At 44.7% G+C, this 24,830-nt stretch overlaps 1 protein-coding gene across 1 annotated transcript in view; it reads left to right on the top strand.

The window, feature by feature from the left end:
- SLC25A17 (solute carrier family 25 member 17) overlaps positions 1-24,830 on the top strand; it is a 329,224-nt gene that overhangs the window by 278,551 nt on the left and 25,843 nt on the right. The window contains exon 9 of the mRNA XM_069231144.1: positions 10,841-10,923. Coding sequence (XP_069087245.1) covers positions 10,841-10,923 — 83 coding nt within the window. The remainder of the gene's footprint in view (positions 1-10,840; positions 10,924-24,830) is intronic.

Consider the following 24,830-nt stretch of genomic DNA (forward strand, 5'->3'; position numbering starts at 1 on the left):
AGAGATATGTAGATAGACGGCCGGACGATAGATAGATAGATAGACAGATAGATAAATAGATAGCTAGACATGCAGTGTGTAACTAAAGATGCGTACACAGGTTGCTAACTTCAAACTCAGCGTGTTCTGCACACAGTGTCACATAATTGTAATATCTGTGCTAAGACAATGACACCGAAGGGTATATTCCAAACATTTCATATTGTGCATAAAGAAAAGGGTTGCATTTAGTCACATTATAGTGGCCCATAAATAACATAGACCTTCTACGTTTTACAGAGGAGTGCCTTGCTTCGGTCGTGCACCAAATCTGGCACCATGGCTGCCTTTCTTGGGTTCCTGCCTGCAAAGAGGACCACAAAGATCAGGCTTCCCCTCACAATCCACAGTGACAGAGGTCCTTGAGTGAATGAATGCAGCCAAGCGGGTCCTGGTCAAATACACGAGAAACAGTGGGGCGGGGTGGGGGTGAGAAGCAAAAGACACATAAAGATATTACTGTGGACTACAGAGTGCGAATAAGGCGAAATCTCTTTAAACTGCGGACTTTGAAACTGCCAGGCAGGGTCCTGGCTGCCCCACTTGGCTATACTGTGTGATTTTGATACACACTCATTAAGGTCCCGCGGCTCCGTTCTTTTGTGCGTGAAAAGTGGGAAAATAAAAAGAGATATGCTATGATATCCAGCGCCTTATTAAACTGTGCAGAAGTGCCCCCTACACTGCTCTCTTCAAGACAAAGAGCAAATCACAAGTACGTGAGATTTTGACCTCCGGCTACTCGCTTAATTTCAGCCTGGGCCTGCCCTGCTTTATCTGAGGCCAGCCTGGAAACCCTCACAAGACCTCTTTCTGCTCGCATCTATGTCTAGCTAAATCATAAGTTTGTCACTGGGCCTTTCGTACATGCTTCCCCTGGTTTAGATGTGATTTGTGCAAAAAGAACAAAATGCCAGTGGACCAGCCACAAACCTGCCACTGGGACACTGAGAAGAGGTTGAAGGGTGACGTGCGGGTTAGAGGTCATGGGGGGCGAAGAGCAATCGCCACAAAAAAAGCAGAGTGGGAAATCGGGCCATAAATCTATCTCTGTAAACGTGTCTGTCAGCAGCTGGTTTATTTGAGTTTTCTGCTGCGTGTTTGTCTCTCACGGGGCCTCTGCAACTAAACAAGCCGGTATTTATTTTCTTTACCTCTTCTTAGAAAAATAAAATAGCGGATTCTTCAAGTTTCAAACATATTTATTTGTGGGAGAAAAATAATATGCAAATATATGTACAAAACAATCATAAAAGATATTGAATGCATTTAGACCAGGATCTATTTGCATTTTTTTTTACACACGAGTCATCAATAAATAAATAAATACAATTATTTCACTTTATCTATTTTACTCAAGAGGGTTAATAAGAAAAATAAAAAAGTGTATCATCAGACAATGTTTCTAAAAGGCACGATACGAAATGGTTTGTCTTTTGAGGGCGGGTGTGAGGGGAGTGAGAGAAAACATAACCATTTGTGTGGATTGCTTGAAGACAATTTAAAACAAGCATTTGCAATACAATGGGTCTCTCATTTGCTCGAGTTAGATCTAGCTAGCGTTGTAAACTCCAAAACGAACTTTTCTTGCCACATAAATTGAAAATGAAAAGTAAAACAGTTTCACATAAGCAAGCCGATTCACAGCGCCACATCCACCATGGGCGTCAGCGTGAAGAGACACAAAAGGAAAAAGAAGTTCGCTCGCAGTCAAACCTATTGGCAAAAGTGCAATTAGCGATGTAACAAGGGCGATGGCCAAGGCGGTAACAAAACCTCCCCAAGGAGGGACAAACGTAAACCATTTACCAGTGTCATCAAAGGATTTTTTGAAGGGCAAGCCCACGAACGAGTTGTAGTGATGGGTGTGAGGTGGGTGTGGTTAAATACCCAGATACATAACAACATGTCACAAAAGCAGCGCTTGCGCATTGCAGTGCTCAATCAAAAATAGCACCGAAAACCTGGAGCAGTGGAAGGTGATGTGTACTTGGTCCCTGCTCTAAAGGAGGGGATAAGCACAAGAAGAGGGCATGATGCCCACATGCCGTGAGGAATGGCATCAAAGCAAATGAGTGACGCTGAACCTTACAAATGGTAGGCAATGGGAGGGCTTTAAGCTCACAGATAGAAAACAACATGTCTCTTCGAGACAGCGCATGCGCTGTCTAGCCAAGACCTAAAAACAGAATCATTGCTAGTATTTTGTATGTAAAATTCTGTTAATGGGAAATTGTGGCAAGCAAGATACTAGCCCATTAGCTCAACTTGAAGGCGTCCACTCCGATCCTTAACCTAGCTATTGTTTGGTTTGGTGCACTCAGTGTTATCTTGCCGGGAGGGATTGTCTGGCCACTCTCCTGCATGCTTCCGTCTGGTGCACAGTGGGAAAGACCACTTGTGTTACTTCCCATGTGAAGAAGTAGATGCGCTGGAGCAAGCATGGATAAAATAATCAATTCTATGGTGCATTCCTTAAATGCCCCCAGGAAGGAGCTGAACGTGTTTCCTTTTCTTAAAAACTTGACCAGTTCTCTCTTCATTTCTCTGGGTTTCTAAATCCTTCCTTGATTCCATCCTGATGTTCTTTCTCTGCCTGGCTCGCTTAGGGTGATGTCATTCTTCCTAATCCAAGATAGCTTCTTCCATTGAGGCTTTCTAAAACTTTACAGTCCATCATGGCTTTGTTTCTTCCTCTTTGGTCACTTTGGCCCCCTATCCTAATTTCTTGTGTGTTCACTATGTAAGGGACCTAGAACTGCCCCGCGTTGCATCGTAAAAGCTCCAGTAACTCTGGTTGTGGTTTCTCGCTTCTGGTTACTTGCTCCTGAGTTCTTGCTTCATTTCCTGAAATCCTGTTCCTGAAACTTTGATCAGTCTCCTGGATCCCTGCTGCATGTGTAACCATCCTTATCTAGTCCAGTCTGGGATTTCTGGGAGCCAGGTTCCTCATTTGTTGTGTTCGTGGATTCTCTTGCGAGGTGGATGGTTTTTTTATGCCATTGGCTTTTTCCTCCAAACTGTGATCAGTATTGGAGGTACACGTCGCCCTTGAATGAAACCATCTGGATTGTATTACAGTGGCTACATCCGGCAACATAGAAGTGTAAAGAAGACAAAAGAATTCCGTCCACTTTTTGACAACAACCCACTGTCAACTAGGTTAATATAGTATACATTTTGAGAACCAAACTTTTGCAGATGAAAGAATAAAAAGTGAAGATAGGTAGAGTATCAAAACCTCTGTTTTATTACTTTTTCTTTTTAAATGTCATTTATAAAGACAACACCGAATGAACAATACCAGCACCTTGTTACTAAGGGCAGTACGCCTATAATGTGTTAACTCTGAAATTCAAAATATCTTATAAAGTTAATTGCTCACAATTTAATTTCAGCAAACACTTAGATAAAATAACCACCTCTCATTTTTAACAGTTCTAGCCAGAAACGCCTAGGGAAGGTAATGGATACATCATGCTAATGCAGTTTTAAAAATAAAATATATAGTTATAAAGCTTATTCACGATCCACCAAATGGTGCGAAGTCTAGCTCCCTGTTTCATTTAAGTATCTACCATCACCAGGAAAAGGTTTCTTGGATATTAAACTGATATGTTCTGAATAACTTGAGGAACCACACACTGCATGAAGAGGTTGCATTTGAAATATATACAAGCATAAGAGTTCTGCTTATACCAATCAGTTTGCCTTTTTAAAAATACTCTATAAAAGATACTGTAAGGAAATGCCTCCTTGGCATGGTTGCCCCCTGACTTTTTGCCTTTGCTGATGCTATGTTTACAATTGAAAGTGTGCTGAGGCCTGCTAACCAGGCCCCAGCACCAGTGTTCTTTCCCTAACCTGTACCTTTGTATCCACAATTGGCAGACCCTGGCATCCAGATAAGTCCCTTGTAACTGGTACTTCTAGTACCAAGGGCCCTGATGCCAAGGAAGGTCTCTAAGGGCTGCAGCATGTCTTATGCCACCCTGGAGACCTCTCACTCAGCACAGACACACTGCTTGCCAGCTTGTGTGTGCTAGTGAGGACAAAACGAGTAAGTCGACATGGCACTCCCCTCAGGGTGCCATGCCAGCCTCTCACTGCCTATGCAGTATAGGTAAGACACCCCTCTAGCAGGCCTTACAGCCCTAAGGCAGGGTGCACTATACCATAGGTGAGGGTACCAGTGCATGAGCATGGTACCCCTACAGTGTCTAAACAAAACCTTAAACATTGTAAGTGCAGGGTAGCCATAAGAGTATATGGTCTGGGAGTCTGTTTTACACGAACTCCACAGCACCATAATGGCTACACTGAAAACTGGGAAGTTTGGTATCAAACTTCTCAGCACAATAAATGCACACTGATGCCAGTGTACATTTTATTGTAAAATACACCACAGAGGGCACCTTAGAGGTGCCCCCTGAAACTTAACCGACTGTCTGTGTAGGCTGACTAGTTCCAGCAGCCTGCCACACTAGAGACATGTTGCTGGCCCCATGGGGAGAGTGCCTTTGTCACTCTGAGGCCAGTAACAAAGCCTGCACTGGGTGGAGATGCTAACACCTCCCCCAGGCAGGAGCTGTAACACCTGGCGGTGAGCCTCAAAGGCTCACCCCTTTGTCACAGCCCAGCAGGGCACTCCAGCTTAGTGGAGTTGCCCGCCCCCTCCGGCCACGGCCCCCACTTTTGGCGGCAAGGCTGGAGGGAACAAAGAAAGCAACAAGGAGGAGTCACTGGCCAGTCAGGACAGCCCCTAAGGTGTCCTGAGCTGAGGTGACTCCAACTTTTAGAAATCCTCCATCTTGCAGATGGAGGATTCCCCCAATAGGGTTAGGATTGTGACCCCCTCCCCTTGGGAGGAGGCACAAAGAGGGTGTACCCACCCTCAGGGCTAGTAGCCATTGGCTACTAACCCCCCAGACCTAAACACGCCCTTAAATTTAGTATTTAAGGGCTACCCTGAACCCTAGAAAATTAGATTCCTGCAAACTACAAGAAGAAGGACTGCCTAGCTGAAAACCCCTGCAGAGGAAGACCAGAAGACGACAACTGCCTTGGCTCCAGAAACTCACCGGCCTGTCTCCTGCCTTCCAAAGAACTCTGCTCCAGCGACGCCTTCCAAGGGACCAGCGACCTCTGAATCCTCTGAGGACTGCCCTGCTTCGAAAAAGACAAGAAACTCCCGAGGACAGCGGACCTGCTCCAAAAAGACTGCAACTTTGTTTCCAGAAGCAGCTTTAAAGAACCCTGCAACTCCCCGCAAGAAGCGTGAGACTTGCAACACTGCACCCGGCGACCCCGACTCGGCTGGTGGAGAACCAACACCTCAGGGAGGACCCCCGGACTACTCTCCGACTGTGAGTACCAAAACCTGTCCCCCCTGAGCCCCCACAGCGCCGCCTGCAGGGGGAATCCCGAGGCTTCCCCTGACCGCGACTCTCTGAAACCTAAGTCCCGACGCCTGGAACAGACCCTGCACCCGCAGCCCCCAGGACCTGAAGGACCGGACTTTCACTGGAGAAGTGACCCCCAGGAGTCCCTCTCCCTTGCCCAAGTGGAGGTTTCCCCGAGGAAGCCCCCCCTTGCCTGCCTGCAGCGCTGAAGAGATCAGTTGATCTCTCATAGACTAACATTGCAAACCCGACGCTTGTTTCTACACTGCACCCGGCCGCCCCCGCGCTGCTGAGGGTGAAATTTCTGTGTGGGCTTGTGTCCCCCCCGGTGCCCTACAAAACCCCCCTGGTCTGCCCTCCGAAGACGCGGGTACTTACCTGCAAGCAGACCGGAACCGGGGCACCCCCTTCTCTCCATTCTAGCCTATGCGTTTTGGGCACCACTTTGAACTCTGCACCTGACCGGCCCTGAGCTGCTGGTGTGGTAACCTTGGGGTTGCTCTGAACCCCCAACGGTGGGCTACCTTGGACCAAGAACTGAACCCTGTAAGTGTCTTACTTACCTGGTAAAACTAACAAAAACTTACCTCCCCCAGGAACTGTGAAAATTGCACTGTGTCCACTTTTAAAGTAGCTATTTGTCAATAACTTGAAAAGTATACCTGCAATTGAAATGATTCAAAGTCCCTAATGTACTTACCTGTAATACCTTTCAAACAAGATATTACATGTTAAATTTGAACCTGTGGTTCTTAAAATAAACTAAGAAAAGATATTTTTCTATAACAAAACCTATTGGCTGGATTTGTCTCTGAGTGTGTGTACCTCATTTATTGTCTATGTGTATGTACAACAAATGCTTAACACTACTCCTTGGGTAAGCCTACTGCTCGACCACACTACCACAAAATAGAGCATTAGTATTATCTCTTTTTACCACTATTTTACCTCTAAGGGGAACCCTTGGACTCTGTGCATGCTATTCCTTACTTTGAAATAGCACATACAGAGCCAACTTCCTACAGATACTAATGCTGGAGGCCTGTAGTTACAGGTAAGTCGTGTTTTTTTCATATTCCTTTTCTGAGATTGACAGGACTCTTCTTTGGCGCGCAAAAGTTCTGCATGTCTTTTCATCTCTTGGCTTCACTCCCTGAATGTTTCATAGCCCAAGAACTCAGAAAAGGTGTTCTTCTTATAGAAGCATTATGCGCCAGACATGTGTGAAGCTCTGATTGACTGTGACCGAGACCTATAGTAAGTTTACTTTCACCACTGCTCCTCCCTTCCCTTTGAGTCGGTGAATGCTATTACAACATAGCCTCCGTGAGGGTAGCGGTGCGGCTCCCGTGGTGCCAGCACTCAGTGATGTTGGTTTATAATGACTTCTAGGGGTGTCTTACTAGATGCTAGAATAGACTTCACAAGAACAAATCTGCTCTCTCCAAAGGTTTATTCTTCCTAAACACTGATGCCTATTCTTATCAAAGTAGTCAAGACTTTGCCACCCTCAGTTGCCTGCCGTCTCCCTTTGATGAAGAAACCCTGTTTATTATTTGCTCCTAAAAGTTTACTTAATTTTCCTCCTTTTCAGAAACCACTGCCCTCTTGGGAGATTAATTGTAGTTCTTTCTAAATTAATGGGACAGTACTTCACTATGCAACTGCAACTTCTTCTTTTACACCGTAGCATTTTATTGGTTTTTTAACCTTTGCAGAGATGACAAATGAGACAAAAATGCAGGCTTGGCAATGCTCATGTGGCAAAAATGGGTCTAAATTAATTGATCCTACAGCAGACCTTAAAACGTGTAAGTTATCTGTGGTTTATGGCTCTACACTACAGAGAAGCCTCTTTGTAAACAATGTGTATCCAGGTAAATAATTGCACGTATCAGTCGTGATAAAAGAAAGCTTAATTCTTGTCTTCCAGTGTGTCTAAGTCCTTGCCTTGTACATGCAGAAAACCCATCACTGCAGCATTTTCAATTAACGCCCTCAAGCAGACGGGTACAGTGTCGCTGCCTGGAATCAAACCTATTTAGTGCAATCACTACTGTCGTGAATGTGAAGTAATCCCTTGGGTAGGCCAAGCCACTTCAAAACTCTTCGGTTGAGTGCATGTCCCACTTGCATACTCTGTCCTGAAAAACATGTGAAACAGTAGCTTCCACTTACGTAGCAGACTAGGTTGGGCCTAGACTCAAATATGACAAACGAAACAGAACCACCACCACACACATTCATGAGGTTAAAGTTACATTGATGGAGTATGAGAGGTACCTTGAAATGAAGAAATGGTTTACAGACCAAGGAATGTGGTTCTCGAAATTTAAAACTATGTGCTATAGGAAGGTTTTTTAAGGTGTAATGAACAATATCAATAAAATGGCAGAAAAACTGTTTAACAATGTTGGGCGCTGAAAACAAAGAAGCATACTCTGACTCGGCCACCACAAGAAAATTGAATTTCAAACGTAACGGAGCTCAAACAAGTTTACAGAAGTTGTTTCCTCGACTAACAAAAGTAAGAGCAGCTTATGGTTAGATTTTAGGGATACAAGTGGTAAACTATTTGTAATGTGACGTTAGTAGCCCAATTACTGTGGCGCAAGCACATTGTGGGTTACACAGTAACAGATGGCTGCATATGTCCTCTCTAGTCCTTGGAGGTTTCCTTTGAATATTCTGAAAAAACAACCGAGATATAGATTTGTGATCCTAATACATTCAGAATGGCTCTCAAGTGAGCAGTGGTCATGCTAGAGCTTGTCATGAACTGAGTAGGGATGCTTCCATATACAGTATGGATAAAGAGGAGGCTGGGAAGTAAGGCTGGTGGATCTTGGAATCTTAGTTGGTGAATTTATGTGTGATGGGGGTGAGAGCTCAAAGAGAGAGAAAGAATATCAAAGGCATGCATTCAAGGGGACAAATAATGGAATTCCAAACTGAAGATGAAAATAGATTATAAACGGAGAGGAAGGTAAGAAATAAGACCCCTGGCCATTGTGGATATAGAAAAGGGATACAAGAGGAACATGGAAAACTAACAAAGATGACAAGAATCAGCGGAAGAACAATTGGGCTTCAAGAGAGAATGAGACATTAGTAAGGGAACCATTGAAGCAGACTCTGAACTCTAGTGGTGGGATGGGTAGGGAAAAAGCAGGCACAGAAGAAACTAGCTTTTGTTTTAGAGAGAAGAAACAAGGCTTTTCTCAAAGACGTGCTCCAGTGCATAATGAAACAGTCTCAAAGGAAAGCTGTTCAATTATGCCATTCCAAATGTCAAAAGAATATAGGGAGGAGGTTGAAAAAGACAGACCTAGTTTGTTGACAAAAATGATAGAAAGCAATGTTGGAGCACAATAAATATAACCATCGATCTCTGAAGCCTCTGTTGAGGCTATAGACATGATTTAAAGATCTTTGTGTCCTGATTTCCTGTTCAGAAGATGCTGCTTTCCGCAATGACCCATATATATGTGTCTGGTCCAAAGCATTTGTAGAGACACTTATATAGAAATATTAAGATACACCAACTTTTTCTTGTCCTTTGGTATTTAAAAGCCAAAAGCTTAGCATGGTTAATCAAGTTAACATCTATTGTGAATTGAGCACATCTTCCTGGTAGGAGTAGCGGTGCTCAATAATATATATATATATAAATTGACCTTCAGTTCCTAGAAGGGAACATAGTAATTCTGTTACTCTCCTGCCTCTGTTGTCCACATGCCTGAGCGAGTCCCCAGCCGTGAATGGGAGACACCAGTAGGGTAAGGTCCTCTTATCTTCCTTGTGCTCAAGGAGAGGCCGCAGGTGATATATTTTTTTATAGTTTTCTGCACACTTTGTTCCCGGTTTTTTCACAATTCTTGAGTGGCCCTCTGACTATCTATTGAGTGCTGCTGATAAGGCCTAAACACAGGTGGTCTTCGAGGAGATCTTGGCATTTGGGAAATGGCCCATCTTCAGCCTTCCTTGATTCAAAAAGAGGTCACACTCCAGCCTAAGCTCTACTGGCAGCTGGCTTTTTTAGCAGAGAGTATATTCAATGCCCTTGTGTCAGTGCCCTTGTGATTTGCGGTCATTGTGGAAATACCGGATTTCCAGGAGACATTCACGAAGGCGTATGGATATATTTTCTGGTGCAAACAGGTTGGCCCTAAGCTATATACTGAAGCCCCTTGAACACACTATGGGAGTTGATGATCATAGTGAGTTGAAGGTCTCAAAGATTGAGTATTTGGAGCAGTGAAAACTGATTAGCATATTTGATGACATCATAAGAAGTGATGTCACATAAACTTTGGAATCTATTGATAACATGAAAAATGACTGCTGAAAATAAACTATGTAAAATAATTAAAACCGTTGAAAAACTTCACTAAAGTACACTCTGGGCCTCAAATGTTATGGGCTAGCCCAATCATTTGTCCAATCTAATTCCTCTCAGCTACTGAAGGGGTTGGTAGGAGGGCTCAATTGTGATGGAATTGGGTTGTAAAATATTTATAGCTTCCATTATTTGCTGTGTGCACAGTCGACCTTGAAAGTTGCATTTATTCTTCAGATTCCGGACCCTCTTGCATGTGTGGCATTTAGCATGCAGTGAGAGCTCACCCCGATCTCCTAATGTGCGGGTCTCGCTCCTCCAGCCTTGAGGTCTCTGTTGCAATGTACAGCATAGAGCGGGTTCAGATGGAGAGATGTAATGCTCTGTTCAAGGCTCGGTCCAGCTCACTGTGTTGCCTAACTAACCTTTTCCTGATAACTTAAATCCCAAAATAGGATTAATTTTTTGCACTTTCATGTAAGCTACGTTTTGACCAATGTTCCTGGAAATTCCGAGTGGGTGAACAGTAAGCAGTGACTGCCTAGTAACATAACATATCCGCGGCTCAAATTAACTCATAATAATACTAAAACTGTACTCATATATTCCTATACTAATCCACCACTAATCCCTTTTGGGTTCCAGAGTAGCGTGCTACTCGCCGAAAAGCACTTAGACGCTTCGTCAGGGGTAGTAAGCGCTATATAAATACTATTACAATACAATACAATTACAATTGAGATGGCATTTTAGCCAAGGCACAAAGGTTTTATCAACTGTTGCATGTGCAGCCTTCGTGCACGTTAGCTATCAAAAGCAATTGAATATTTCCTGTGTGGTGTGTAGGAACATGTGTATTTATTCTGTCCTAATTGGTCCTCACATTTTATATCATGTGCTTTACAATAAAGCCTCCTAGTTTCCACACCGAGTTAAAAGGTTAGAATCCATTCATGCATAATTAGTAAGGGAAATTCCTATTGCTGTGTAGGATTGGTACAGGTAAACAACTTCTCATCGGGCAGTGGGTGACCTAAGTTTATACTCTCCTTTTTTACAGTTTGGACACCACAGATTGAACCCTGAACGTCGTAGGTTTGGGAGCCTCCGGAATATTCTCTACCTCCTACATCAACGTATAAGGTAAGCTTTGTGCTGCTTTATTTCTTCTTTGTATCATCCTTGCCTCTTTTGCCGCGTTTCTTAAAACTTGATCTTGGCGTTCGAACACATACATGGGGTATGAAATGCCCACCAACCTCAGGCCCATCCTACCCTGTGTCCAGGTGTGAGTGGCACACTTTATCTCCATTAACAATGCCTTGTTTCAAGTGACACCACTAAATAAAAAAAATTTTGACAGTTTTTGCTGCAGTTATACAGGCTTAAAGGTTGACTTGGACAGTGAGAGTTTCAGCAGCCTGCAACGTTCCTCGTAGCTGAGGTGCAATTCCACACGCATAGCTGAGTGGTATATTTTGGTGTAATTACCAATATAACAATGCAGTGTATTCGAGATTTATAGCATTTTTTGTTTACCTGCTAATAACTTTGGACATATTGGCTTTCATATTTATCACTCTCTTGTCTTGTATTTTCCACCAAAGGGTGGGAGAGTTCAGTAGAGGGTGTAGTTTCAAACAGACTTTTTTCCCTTCCTTTGTACATTTTCTTGAAATGTTTTCCAGGATTAGGGGAGATGAAGAGAGGAGGACTGGGAGTCGTGGACCAAGTGTTTGTTGTTTTAAAAGATAGAATCTGTCTGTTGCTTGTTACTTGAACATCAGCAGCATCTGCCGTAAGTCTGAAGGGGAGGGGAGAGGGGACAGAGACAGAGGGGCGAAAATACAAAATAAAATAAACTTAACTTACCGCCGTCTCCTGCCGCCTTGCGCTCCTCTTCCCTTCAGGTGGACACCAGCACAGGCTCCCCTGCAATCCTGGCGCTGCTTTCATGCCAAACCTAGCATGAAAGCAGCATCAGGATTGGTTTGAGCTGCAGTGACTGCCGCTCAGACACAATCCTGGAGTCTGTGCAGTTTCTCCAGGTCGGCTGTTAAACACAGCTGGGCTGGAGAAACCTAAGTGTGCATGTGTGTTTGGCTGGCCTCTCTCCTCTTCCCCACTACCACTTCCCGTTGCCCTGCCCCGCCCCCCTGCACTTGTGGCTGAGCCAGCAGATGAAAATTAAAATGATGGTGCAACTATCGTTTTATTTTTCATCTCCTGGCTCTTGGCCAGGGGTGCGACGATCCTTGGCCATAGTGAAGGAACTGCCCCTGTTGAACATGAAGTGAAGGTTTAAACAAAATCGAGTCATTACTGTAATAGTGTAAGATACTACCAAAAAGTGGGAGGGATAGTAAAAGAAAGCACACAATTGTAAAATTAACACAAAGCACTAACAATCATTGGGGCTCCCGCAAGTGGTCCTCTGCCATTCAAGATATTGGGGGTCATTACGACCTCAGCAGTCTTTTTGCAAGACCGTTGAGGGACCGCCGTGCGGAAGACCGCCTGTGCAGGCGGTTTGCCACTCGGCGTATTACGACTGTTGGCTGCTCTCCGTCGTTATTCCGACGGAGAGTCGCCAACAGCCATAGTGGCGGGCGGCGGGGAAGTGGAGGTTGCTCCACCGCCACACCAACAGAACACCGCCCAGCGAATCACGTCCTGTGATTCGGTGCAGCGGTGTACTGTTGGCGGTGTGGTGTCGGCGGAGCTGCCCCCATGGCTCCCGTCCCCTCCCGGAGGATCGACGGACCAGGTAAGTCGCTCGTCCGTTAGGGGAGGGGGTGTTGGATGTTGTGTGCATGCATGGGGGTGTGCGTGTGTGTATGTAGAGGGAGGGTGTGGGGGGGGTGTGAGTGCGTGTATGCTTGCGGGGGTGTTGTGTGTATGGGAATGAGTGCGTGTATGGCTGTGGGTATGTCTGTATGGATGTGTGCATGTATGTTTAAATGTGGGGGTGCGTGTCTGACTGTGTGTGTGGATGTAGGCATGTATGTCGGGGTGTGTGTGTGTGTGTGTTGGTGGTGCCTGCATGCGTGTCGGGTGTGTGTGTGAGTAATGTTATGTTGGGGGTCGGGGTGGGGAGGGGGGGCCCTGCCACCTATGGGGGGTGGTGGGGGGGTGTAGGGGAGGGAGTCGGGGTGGGGGGGTGGGGGAGACCCCTATCAGTGCCAGGGAAGGAATTCCCTGGCACTGATAGTGCTTACCGCCATGGATTTCATGGCGGTTGAAACCGCTGGAAATCCACGGCGGTAAGCTGGGTCCAAATACCGCCTTGGTATACTGACAGCCGCCGGACTGGAGACCCAGGTCTCCAGCCCGGCGGTCGTCTCCGCCCTGGCGGGCGGGACGGAGAACCGGCAGATGACCATGGCGGTAACCGCCATGGTCATAATACACCAAGGTAAGACCGCCAGCCTGTTGGCGGTCTTACCGCCGGTTCTCCGCCATCCGCCAGGGTTGTAATGACCCCCATAGTCTACTATCTGAAGTTTAGAGCTCTAACACCAATTGAACGGAGCCCTGATGGATACGTTTCAGTTGGAGCAAACCTCTCCCCTCCAAAATGCATTTTCCCCATGCCCTTGATTCCTTGGGTTCTGAAGAAGATTTTCCATGACAGGGCTCAAGCTATTCTTACTTCACTGGACTAGCCACAAAGGATGTGTTAAACAGACCTTAAGCACCTATTGATTGCAGCCTTTTTTCATCTTCCGGTCAAAGTTGACCGGTTGTCCCAATCAGGGAGACAGGTCCTGCACCCCCAATCTCCGCAGCCTATACCTTCATAGTGAGACTGAGACTGAGTGGGAAATCGGTGTGCCTTTCAGCTAACACAGGAAGTGATGGACATTGTGTGGAAGAGCGACACACGGAAAGAACAGTCGGTTTATGCAGGGGGATCGAACAAGTTTATTTCCTGTTGTGCTAAGAAGAGGATTGATCCTTTAAAAGTGACTCTTTCCAACATACTACACTTCGTACTGTTTTTGACACAACAAGGCTGTGCTGTGGCTACAGCCAAGGGATACCTCTCAGTGCCATCTGCTTTTCTCTGTTTACCAGCTCATCTATCCCTATTTAAGTCTTCATAAGTGCTAAGAATTCTGAAAGGTTTTTCAAACATTAATCCACTAACACCTGCTACAATGCCTCATTTGGAGTGTAATTTGATTCTGACTTTTTTTGAGGAGGTCTCCATTTTAGCCTGTGCACATTAGCCAGTTGAGGCTTTTTGACATTAAAAACTGTTTTTCTTGTTGCTATTGGCTTGGCTCGCAGAGGCAGCGAGTTGCAAGCCTAATCTGTGTGACCCCCATTTACGTTTTTCCTCCTAGACAAGTTGGTGTTGCAAGTTGAAGCTGTTTTATCCCAAAGATAGTGTCTCTATTCCATGTAAGACAATCCTTCACCCTGTTATTCCTTTTCTTACTCCTCCACCAGAGACGAGGAGAGTCTTCATAGGCTCGACCTAAAGAATGCATTTACCATCTGCATCAGCAGCACAAAAGAATTTCGCTCAGACAACCAGCTCATTGTTGGCTACACTAGTCTCGTTAGACCATTTTATGCATCAAGATCTGCTTTGCCCTAGTGGTGAAAGACCCATCTGAAGAAATGAGGGCTTCAAGTCAAGTCAAGCTTTATTCGGTCAATTAACCATGAAAGCATCACATACATTAAAAGAAAAATTTCATCTTATTTTATAATCTGTACAATGATTTAATAATTTTATAAAAAAAAAAAAAAACACATAAATAAATACATACATGTGATATCAGAGTATTCATCTAAAATCCTGCCTGGGCACGCTTCGTGGGTCCTTGATTGAAATGGTGATCACGTATATGCCATGCTGCCACTAAAAACTTGCTGACTGCTAAGATTAATTAATTTGATCTATGGCTTTTTTAAAACCCTTATTGCTATACTGCAATTTTCCAGCCCCATTTCCCTACAGGTTTTTCGAATCCATATTGACTGTGGAAAAAAAAATATGTTGGGCAAAAAAACATAAAATGTTCAACTGTTTCCGGGGCACCGCCAGAAGCCGGACATATATCTGAAGTAGTGATTGGCCCCCAGTTGCAAGTTAAAGACAACATTGGTAAGGACCCAAAACGGAATCTAGCACATAAACCTTTGCCCTGTAGAGAAATGAGGGCTTATTCCACAATGACAAAATATTCCACTTAAGGCCTAGCTAGAAGGGTTCTAGTGGCTAATATTTGCAAGGCTGCAAGGTTCTTCTTTTCATACTTTCGCCAAACACTGTTGCTTGGTTGCAAAAGTGAGAAGAGGTGGCCGTTTTGCCCAGTCCGTCCTTCACGAATTTCTGATTTAGTTCTTCAGTCCCACCACTCAATGGGATTACTGCTTTAGAGACTATTTAAAAGTGAGGAATCTGCAGGTAGAAGTATCCATCAGAAGAAAAAGATACTTCCCTTCGGTTGTATTATTTCTGGTAGACACTCCATCTACATGCAGATTCCTCACGGACCTCTCCTCCTCCACCCCATTCTGGAGAAACCTAAGGACTATCCTCCTGTTAACCCTCTAACCCCCCCCCCCCCCCCCCCACACACACACATTTCTACTCATTTTTTTTCCGTGCATTTTTCAGATGCCGCCTCCGCTGCCTCCCCCCACAGCCCTAGCTGCACTGCACAGACAAGTTGTTTGATGTCAGAAAGAAGAGGTTTCATACTAGGATCTGCTCTCTTTGGCATCAGACACCTTCCTGTTCGAAGTGGTGTACTGCTGGACACTCTGTAAGGTTGCACATCGTGTCATAGCGCTGTACCAGCAGTGTCAGCGCACAGACCTTGCAGTATTTTTTGGGCAGGAACAATTTTTGCCCACTGCAAAAGTACTGCAAATTTTGAGGTTTTGGGCCAAAAAGTCTGCTTTTTTTTTTTGGCCCCAAAATGTGCCACTCAAAGTTGCAAAATCCTGGGGGGGGGGGGGTTGAATAAGATGCCAAGCTACTGCACCACTGCTTGATGTCAGTTCTTGATAATGCCTCGGAAGACACAGCAAAAACAGAGATCAGCTGAAATACTTGTGTCGGTCCTGAGGGTATATGGACCTGATGACTTCATCACAACCCAGTGCCCGGCATGGTAACAGAGGTGCCAGAGAGCCATTGCAAAAGTTTCTGCACCTGCCTGGCACATGGTGATATTCAAGGATGAGAAACCTTTCCGGAAGATAAAAATATCCACCACAAAGATTGTTACTGAAGTAAGTAACTTTTTCATTTAGTCTGGACAGTTAAACAGACTCTCATTTTGAATGTGTAAAATTAAACTGTTACGGAGTTGCAAAGGGCAACCTTAATCATGGGTAAGACAGGCATGGATGTTCATTTCAGTTGCAGCATAACACAAAGTGAGCAAGATACCACCTGTGTGCTGCTGAGGCCACATAAAGTTTCCTGACTGAATGTGGAGCTTGCACTTGTCAACATATTTCATGAAGTGTCTGCCTTGGACAGTCTGTTTTAAGTTTAAATCGGTTACAAACTAGTAAACAGGTCATAAATATTAATTCACCCACCAAAAATACACCTTTCAGACCTTTTGACCTCAGAAATATATACCATTCTGGGCGAACCATTCCCATAAAATATTGCATCTCAAAACCTAGCAGTGTTTTAGCATGACCTCAGAGGAGATCAAAGAAAGGCAGAGCGATAGATAAAAAAACAATAAAAATGTTACATGCTGGAACTTTTGTCTACAGTGGATCCCCATTCCCTGGAGGAAGACTCCTTGGCCTGCTCTGCTTGGGTCCCTAAGACCCACTCCCTCCCCAAAAGACCATTGTGCCCAAGCACTTACTCTGAAAAGTTCAACTGAATCCACGTTCAAACTTTCTTAGAAAGGTTATGCCCAGCCAACTTGCAAAAAAGTGTTGCATTCTAAGGTGTTGCACGTTGAGCTCATGCTAGCATCGTTTTTTTATTTTTATCAGCAGCTTTTTTCGGTCCAGGATGTTGGGCATATAGTCTGGTAAGAGCACAAGACTGTTCTCACCATCTTCTGAATTGCCACTCTCAGTTCTCTAGTATAGATTCACTTGCTTTAATTATTCCCGTAGTCAGAGTTGCAATGCCTGGTAATAACTCAGTCCAAAACAATACAAATTGGATAGGTCTTTTGTAAGCCATCTTCCTCATTATATACTACCGTTAATAAGAGACCATCATCCCAAGTATTACCTTATAGGGAGCTTCCAGCTGTCATATTTCTTCTTACCATGTGTTTCATTGAGGAACCCTCAGAAGAAGCTTTTTCTCAAAGGAGACTTTTTTTTAGTATTTTCCCTAGAAAACATCTTTTCAACAGCATGTCTGAGCTAGGCCAGAATAATTCTCTCTTTGGAGTATGTGTAAAAAAGATAATCTATGTGAATGATCCACATTCTAAATGTCTGTGCTGCTTCCATCCCAGCCACAACCCAAAGAAATACGATATCTGCATGGCTTTTTTCACAAAGACTTTAAAAGATAGAGAAAGGAAGTTAGCCTTGGTTATTTTGGAAGAGAAGGTTAGAAAAGCCTTACCCTCACTCATAAGGCTAGGTTGACTCGTTCAGAGAAGTCTGACAAAAACATTTTCAAGCTGGCATTATGACCCCCTGACTGTTCTGCTAAGGGTCAAATGTCAGTTCAGCCGCTAACCAATGTCTCCTCGAAGAAAAGTGAGATTCCTAGTACAGTGGTTCCCAACCTTTTGTCTCCTGTGGACCCCCACTTTATCATTACAGGATCCCAGGGACCCCCCCTGAATCATTATTGGAATCCGGGGACCCCTCCCCCCCCCCCCCCCCCCCCCCCCCCACTGAGTCAATACTGAAAGCTGGGGACCTAATCAGTTAATATTATTTAATTTTCTAAGCAGTCGCGGACCCCCTGAGGAGGCTTCTGGGACCCCCAGAAGTCTCAGGACCCCAGGTTGGGGTGGTCACTGTCCTAGAAAACGTTCTCAGGAAAGAGAAGAGTGGAGTCAGCTGAGAAACTGGTTGCTCAGAAGCCAAATTTGACAGAGAAAACCCCATCACCTGTGAATAAATCAGGGGAATCTTCAAAAAAACAGGTAAGTTTGTCTTCTCTGAAAAAAATCCTGTGGTGGACACCTACATTGTTGAAGGTTCATTTAGCTAAGATGATATCTGGTTTGATGGCTAAGACGTTTTCGACAGCTCAACGGTAGTGCTGTTGACAGGATTCTGAACACAAGGATTCAACGTGGTGAAGATTCAACCACACACTCTCATCCACGGACCCGCCGCTGTTGGTGACGACGAACACCAGCAAACTTGTCATCAGCAAAGCAGTTCTCATCAACATCCTCACAGACACAATCATCGACGAAAATAAACTCTTGGCAACAACAGCTGCTTTATAGTCGATGATACTAATAAGATTCTTGCCAACGACGAATACTTCTTCATCAAAGAAGCCGTTAGCAGAATCCACAGAGCCAATGCCAGTGGAGCTAGCTAGTAATGTCACCTTTGCAAATGATGTCTTAAATTTCTTTTCTCTCTCCAAAGAAGCTGTTTTAAGATGCCTCTTAAGCCTGGAAGGAAAAGCAAGTCAAGAGGAGTTCAATTGAATTGGCATAGTGGCATTCTTAATTGAGAATGACGAGCAGGCAATTGTTTACAGCTCTTAACCCTTATGAACTCAACATCCCATATGTGGCCTTGGCGGAAAAGTACCAACAATAGCCCACAGCTTTGAAAGCTGCAAAAACTATGCTCGCCAAAAACTTTAGGTGAACAAACAGAGCTATAGGTGGTGTCCATTTATTTACACTATAAAGGGTTCTAATACCGCTGGCAATTTTGAATACTTTGCAGGACATAGTTACAGTTGTTTACTGTAGACATTCCGTGTCTTCTAAGCCAGAATCTAGTTCAGGGGGTATAGCAACAACTTAAAACACCAAATTCCGTCTCAGTGAGCTCAGTTCCAAAAAACAGATTCCTGAGAAAACAAAAGCAAGGGTGCTACTTCTCCTATAAGAGTGTCTAGTGATACGGATAATGATGTGCCATCTTTAGATGAAGAGCAAAAAGGAGCAACAGGGCCTCTTGATGATGCAGGCAGTTCCAGTGGTGGTAAATCCCACATTTTCACAAGGATGACACTACTGCATCTTCTCAAGGCAACCCAACAACTCCTACTAAACATTCAGATTGGGATAATTTTGTTATTCCTGAGGGTGACAGTCCTTAGCCTAAACTAAGGAATTAACCACCAAATGATATAGGAAAGTCCTATGTCCGTGTCAAGAAGGTATTGCATCATTTTAGTCTCCTAATGCCTGCAGTGAAGAGGACACTTTGACCTTAAAAAAAAACAAGGCTGAAAAAGTGTAGATCCATTCCAATATTGGTACTCCTCTGGGAAGATGGTCTGGCAGTGATGGAGAAAACAACCTCAGCAACAGTCAACCTTTTGAGAACTGAAAAGAAGTACAAAGTCATAAGCACAGCACTGTCTTGTATTTTAAGTCGACAGATTAAGTTATATCTGCTACTTTACAATGGAGATCTAGAAACCCTTCAACCCCGTGAAGTGGGCCTACTGACAAAGAAGAGCTTAAGTGGGAATGTATGGGTAAAAGGGTTAATGTCTTGCCTGTAGACACAGTAACGTTTGCCAATGCATCAGTCATTGTTGCAAGATTACACAGACAAAAGTGGAGTGACCTGAAGAAAAGATCAAAGTAAAGGCAATTATCAAGGGTGGAGAACAGGCATGCTCTTCCTTGATTGATGTTCTATGGATGTCTCAACATTTGTTTTCAGGCAAATGGGAAATACATCTGTACTGTGGAGATACTGATATCTAAAGAGCATATCATTCAGTCCTTATGTCCAGTCCAGAGTCAAGTACATACCTTTTGATGGTTCGAACATCTATGGTAAAAAAAAAAAAAAAAGTTGATTATACGTTGCAAGGGATAAAGATGGATACAGTATTCTCCCTTCTTTATTAAAAGCAGAAGCTCTTGTAGAGTTTTGAAAACCTGAGTCTTCAAGAATTTGCTGAGATTCCTTAGGTCTAGGATTGGTCACTTATCCCCTGATAAATATGAGAAAGAATCTTGAGTATAAGCCTCAACACCTTTCTTTTGTTGGTACTTCTTCTTCAGCTAGTTCCTTAAGTGCGCTGCAGTATAAGCAGCATTTCAAGGTTTACAGCCGTTACAGACAAAGATTCAGTAATCAAGGGTCATTTTATTTCAACCTTTCAGATGACACGGATCAGACAAGCAGCAGCCAAGATAACAGAGACAGCAAAGATCCCAATTCAACTACAAGGGACAGAGACGATGAGTAACTCAATTCTCAAAATACAGCTTGAAGGAACAAAGGCCATGACTTACCAGCACAACTTGCTCCATGTCAGACATGCCAGTCTTGCCCAGAATTGTGATTTTTCGGAGAAACTGCAACATTTTACAATGGACAGATGGGTGTTAGACATTGTCCATCAAGGTCACACCGTTCAATTCATGGGAAAACTACCACCTAGTCTTAAAAAAAAAAAGGGAGAAACCCATACTCCGTCAACATCTATTACTGGAGATATCAAAACGAATTGACAAAAAAGCCATAAAAGAAGTACCAGCAAAAAAAGGTGTTAATACGTTTACTCAAGTTTCTTGATCGCCACCTCTCCCAGGTGGCCACCCAAACCCAGGAGGGAGACATCGGTCACCACTGTCTGCTCCTGGTGGGGTAGGGAGAGGGTTCTGCCACTGACCCAATCATGGTCGAGCACCCACCACTGCAGATCTTTTGCTGTCTTCTCTGAGATCTGGACATGGTTGGAAAGATCACCTTGATGTTGGGCCCACTAAGTCTTCACATCCCACTGAAGAGCCTGCATATACCACGTGATGTGCTTGACCACCAGAATTTAGGAGACCATCAGTTTCAGCAGCCTCAGAGTTGACCTCACGGAAATCTAGGAAAGAGGATGAAAGATTGGAATCATAGTCTGAATGTCATGGACTCTCCTGTCCAGAGGAAAGGCACAAAATCGGACCGTGCCTATCATGGCTCCAATGAAAGGGAGAACCTGATAAGGAGTCAGGTGTGTGTGGCTATCCAAGGGAAAGATGGCGGGGTGGATCTGATTGGACTCACCTACGCCAGAGGAGCTCTGCTGTCCTTGTGCCGAGGGAAGGAAGAGATTGTGCGCTAGCTAATTTGGGACTGGAGTGAGAAAGGAGGCATGCTGGTTCTTTCTTTTGTTGTTGCTTTGTTTCAGAATTACCCTGTGATTACTCTGTTGGCTCCACGCATTCAGGCATTATTGGCACGGCTGGAGTGAGGCAAAGAACTTAATGCTGCAATATGCTGGATCAATGTGCTGCAAGATAAGGGGCTGCTCGATCATGCCATGTACGGGGAAGGATTTCTGCGGCGCCACACGGCGGGGCCCACCATCTAGGGATTGGGGCCTGTGGTTTTGTTGGTACAGGCCAGCGCCAGCTGGCCAGAAGCGGTGTTGAATCCCAGAATCTCCAGGCACCCTTACTGGAAGGGGTCTGTGTGGTGCAGCTTTGTCTGGAGTCCAAAGTCGTGAAGGAGCCCAAATAGCTAAGCCTGAAGCCAGAGGATTCCAAAGATCACCTAACAGCTGAGGGAACTACAGTGGGGCAAGCAGATGGAGATGTGACTGTGCAGGATGAGGCAAACTGTCATGCAGTTACAGTAGAAACAAATCTGCCTGAGAAACCATCCGTGCAAGTATTGTCTTCTTTAACTACATTTTTGCCAGACAGTGGTATTTCTACTAATCCAGCACAGTCTTTCCAGCACTCACATGGCTCCTCTTACCCTAGTTCTCCTGGTGGGGCAGCCCCAGACCCTGGCCTTGATCCCGTGCAGAAAACTATGACTAATTATTTTATGTGGGCAGTTTTATTTTTTGTCAGCTGTTAAACCAGCTCACTCTCCCTGGCATCTTGTGACATTTTATGGGGTAGAGTTTTTTATGTTAGGCCAGGTTTTTGACGTGACACTGTGATGCGCAGATGGCAGTTGTGGGAACATATTCCAGTCTTTGTTAAGCTTGAGGTTACTGCCTATCTCCTCGAGCCGGCCAACTTCAGAATCCTCTATCTGGGCCGAACATTTTTTTTGCAAGGGACGTCTGAATTCTTGGAAGCATGATTAATTGTTGATACAGTTTCATTTGGTTGTTCTTTGCAGATCTTACCTGTATCCCAATTTGAAAAATATTTTGTGATTACTTTAAGGCTTTTCTCTTATTGTAATCTGTTTATTGCCGATTTGGTGGGTCGGGCCGTGGGCTCCTCTGGGTATGGGTACTGATCAAACGACTATCTAAAGTCTGAAAATGGTGCTGGGGTTGTTGGGCACAGAAGATCCTTGTTTCCTTTGGGAAACCAGGATAGGTGAGGGCATCGGTGTGGGATTTGGGGAGGAGGTCACACTGCTGGTAAGGAGCCGCCTTCTGGTGGTCTCAATAGTATTCTATATGGGGCTGTCATCTTGGCAGTTAAAAAGAGTAAACTATCAAATGGTTTGTTTAAATGCATTGTGATACAGAATGTAGTGTGTTTGATACTTTCTTATGGCCAGTAACATTGGCGATGGTAGCTGGGATTTACATTTACTTTGTTGGATTGTCAGTGGCCTGAGAGTGGCTGCAAAGTACTTATTTGTAAAGGAGCAACTTGTTATACCTAAGCCTCTCCTTGTTTGTATTCAAGAGACCCACTTATCTTTGTCAGAGATTAAAAATCTTAGCTGTAACATTCTTCTGCATCTTGCTTGCAAGGGTTCTCAGCAGGGGGTGGCCCTGTTAGCAAGGGATCACAGGTGGAATGTACATGAGGTCAAAACTGACCAGTCAATTGAGTGGGTTATTGCAGATGTAGGGAAGGCTAATGTACAATTGACGGTTTGTGTGCTATATGCATCAAACAAGAATGATTCATCGCTCTTTAAATTTCTGTTATCAGAAGTCGAGTCCAGTGGCTTGCCCTTCTTTTTGTCTGTGGGAACCTTAACTTGCCACTAGTATCGCAATTCAACACTACTTTGTTCCCTGACTGCTAAACCTCATATTAAGTCTTGTGCTGCATTGAAACAGGTTATTAAATCTCACGCTCTTATTGACGTATGATGCACGTGTCAGGGGTTTGAGCCAGGCCATATATTCCACTGTACTTTACATAAGTAAGATTGATATGGTTCTAGTAAGCAGCGCTGTTGTACCTGCTCTCATAATTAGATTGAATCCACAGGTTATCTCGGATCATATTGCTCTCTCAGTATATATTAAACTGAGTTCTAGTGCCCGTATCATTTCTCCCACGAGGTGGTCTTTAGATCGCAAATTATTATTGGAGGAATGGTATTTAAATTATATGACGGACTATCTGAAAGAATAGTTTCTGCCTAACCAAAATTCGGCCTCTCCTATAATATTGTGGGTTGCAATGACAGCCGTGGTACTTGGTCAGACTCTCGGGTATACTATTCAGTGTGATAAAAGGGGAAAAAAATATTAGTAGAACAGTCCCGCGCTGACCACCTTTTTTTGGAGTTAGAGTAGGCCTGGTCAATTCTCTCCCAAGCGGTCAAGTATGGGAGAGACGCAGCAATTTTCACTATTCTCTGTGGTTAAGACACGACTGAGTGGCTGAACAGAGCGGTTTATAGGACAGTGGCGCTCAGACATCATTCCTGGCTGTGAATGTCTCTCTTTCCAGGGGATGTCCAGGCTTCCCTCCTGGACATGCCCTTTGATGGCAACTGTCTCTTCAGAGACAAGGCATACTGTGCTGGAACAATTTAAGGACTTGTGGGCTATGGCCTAATTCTTGGACCTCTCAGCTGGCCCGCATCAACCCCAGTCCGCCTTTCGCTCCGTTTGTGGCTACGGAGGGGGAGTGCAACCGTGCCAATGCTATCCCAGCCCCCCCCCACGCAACCTACTCAGCAAATGCATGGGTGAAGGTGCAGTTCTTACCAACCCTGTGTGTCAGGTAGCCAGCAGTCTGCTACACCCACCACCCCCTGCAGCCTCTTAGGCCTCCTAATCTTGCCCTTCAAGATCATGGGCGTCTAGTTGGTGGCAGAATCTGCCATCGTTTCCACCACTGGCAGTCCATAACATCGGACAGGTGGGTCTTGCAGATCATTTGGAGGGGCTACTCCCTCTCCTTTGAATCTACTGCTCCCTCATTCCTTACATCTTATGACCGGCTGATGGAGGATCATTTGTCCTTGTTCCTTGAGGAAGTAAAGGCTTTCTTGGCCAAGGGAGCCATAGAGAGGGTTCAGATACCAAAAGTAGGCTGAGGTTGTTATTTCTACTGTTTCCTGATTCCCCAAAAAGGACATGGGTCTACGTACTATCCTAGATCTTCAAACCCTCAATCTCTTTCTCAAAAAGGATAAGTTCAAGATGCTCACATTGGCTCAGGTCTCATCTGCCCTGGACTCAGGGGACTGCATGGTAGCGTTGGACTTTCAGATTGACTACTTTCACATTCCCGCCCTGCCTGCCCTTCAACGTTATCTGCAGTTTACAGTAGGCCACAAGCACTTTCAGTTCACCGTGCTCCCCTTTGGCTTTACCATTTCCCCTCCGGCGTTCACCAAGGTGATGGCAGTGGTCACAAAACATCAGCCAAGATAAAGGGTGCCAGTCTTCCACTATCTCAACAACTAGCTGTTGAAGGATGGCTCACCCCAGGCTGTCATCTCCAGACTATGCCAAACTTCCTGCACTCGCTATCAGTGTGCCAAAGTCACACCAGACTCCCTCTCAGTTTCTGGCTAATCCCCCCCTGGACGGCAAGTCCAGGATATTTAGGCTATGATACCGATGTTTCAACTTCCATTCTAGAATTCTGTGAGAGTGACTCTGAGGCTGCTAGGCCTCATTCATACTTCTAGTATCTCATGTCAGTTGGCATTTGCGGTTCTTGGATGCATCGGCCATTTGGGAGAGGTGAAGATCAGAGGTCTCTGGT

This window comes from Pleurodeles waltl, chromosome 4_2, assembly GCF_031143425.1.
Source record: "Pleurodeles waltl isolate 20211129_DDA chromosome 4_2, aPleWal1.hap1.20221129, whole genome shotgun sequence".
NCBI classification, from domain to species: domain Eukaryota; kingdom Metazoa; phylum Chordata; class Amphibia; order Caudata; family Salamandridae; genus Pleurodeles; species Pleurodeles waltl.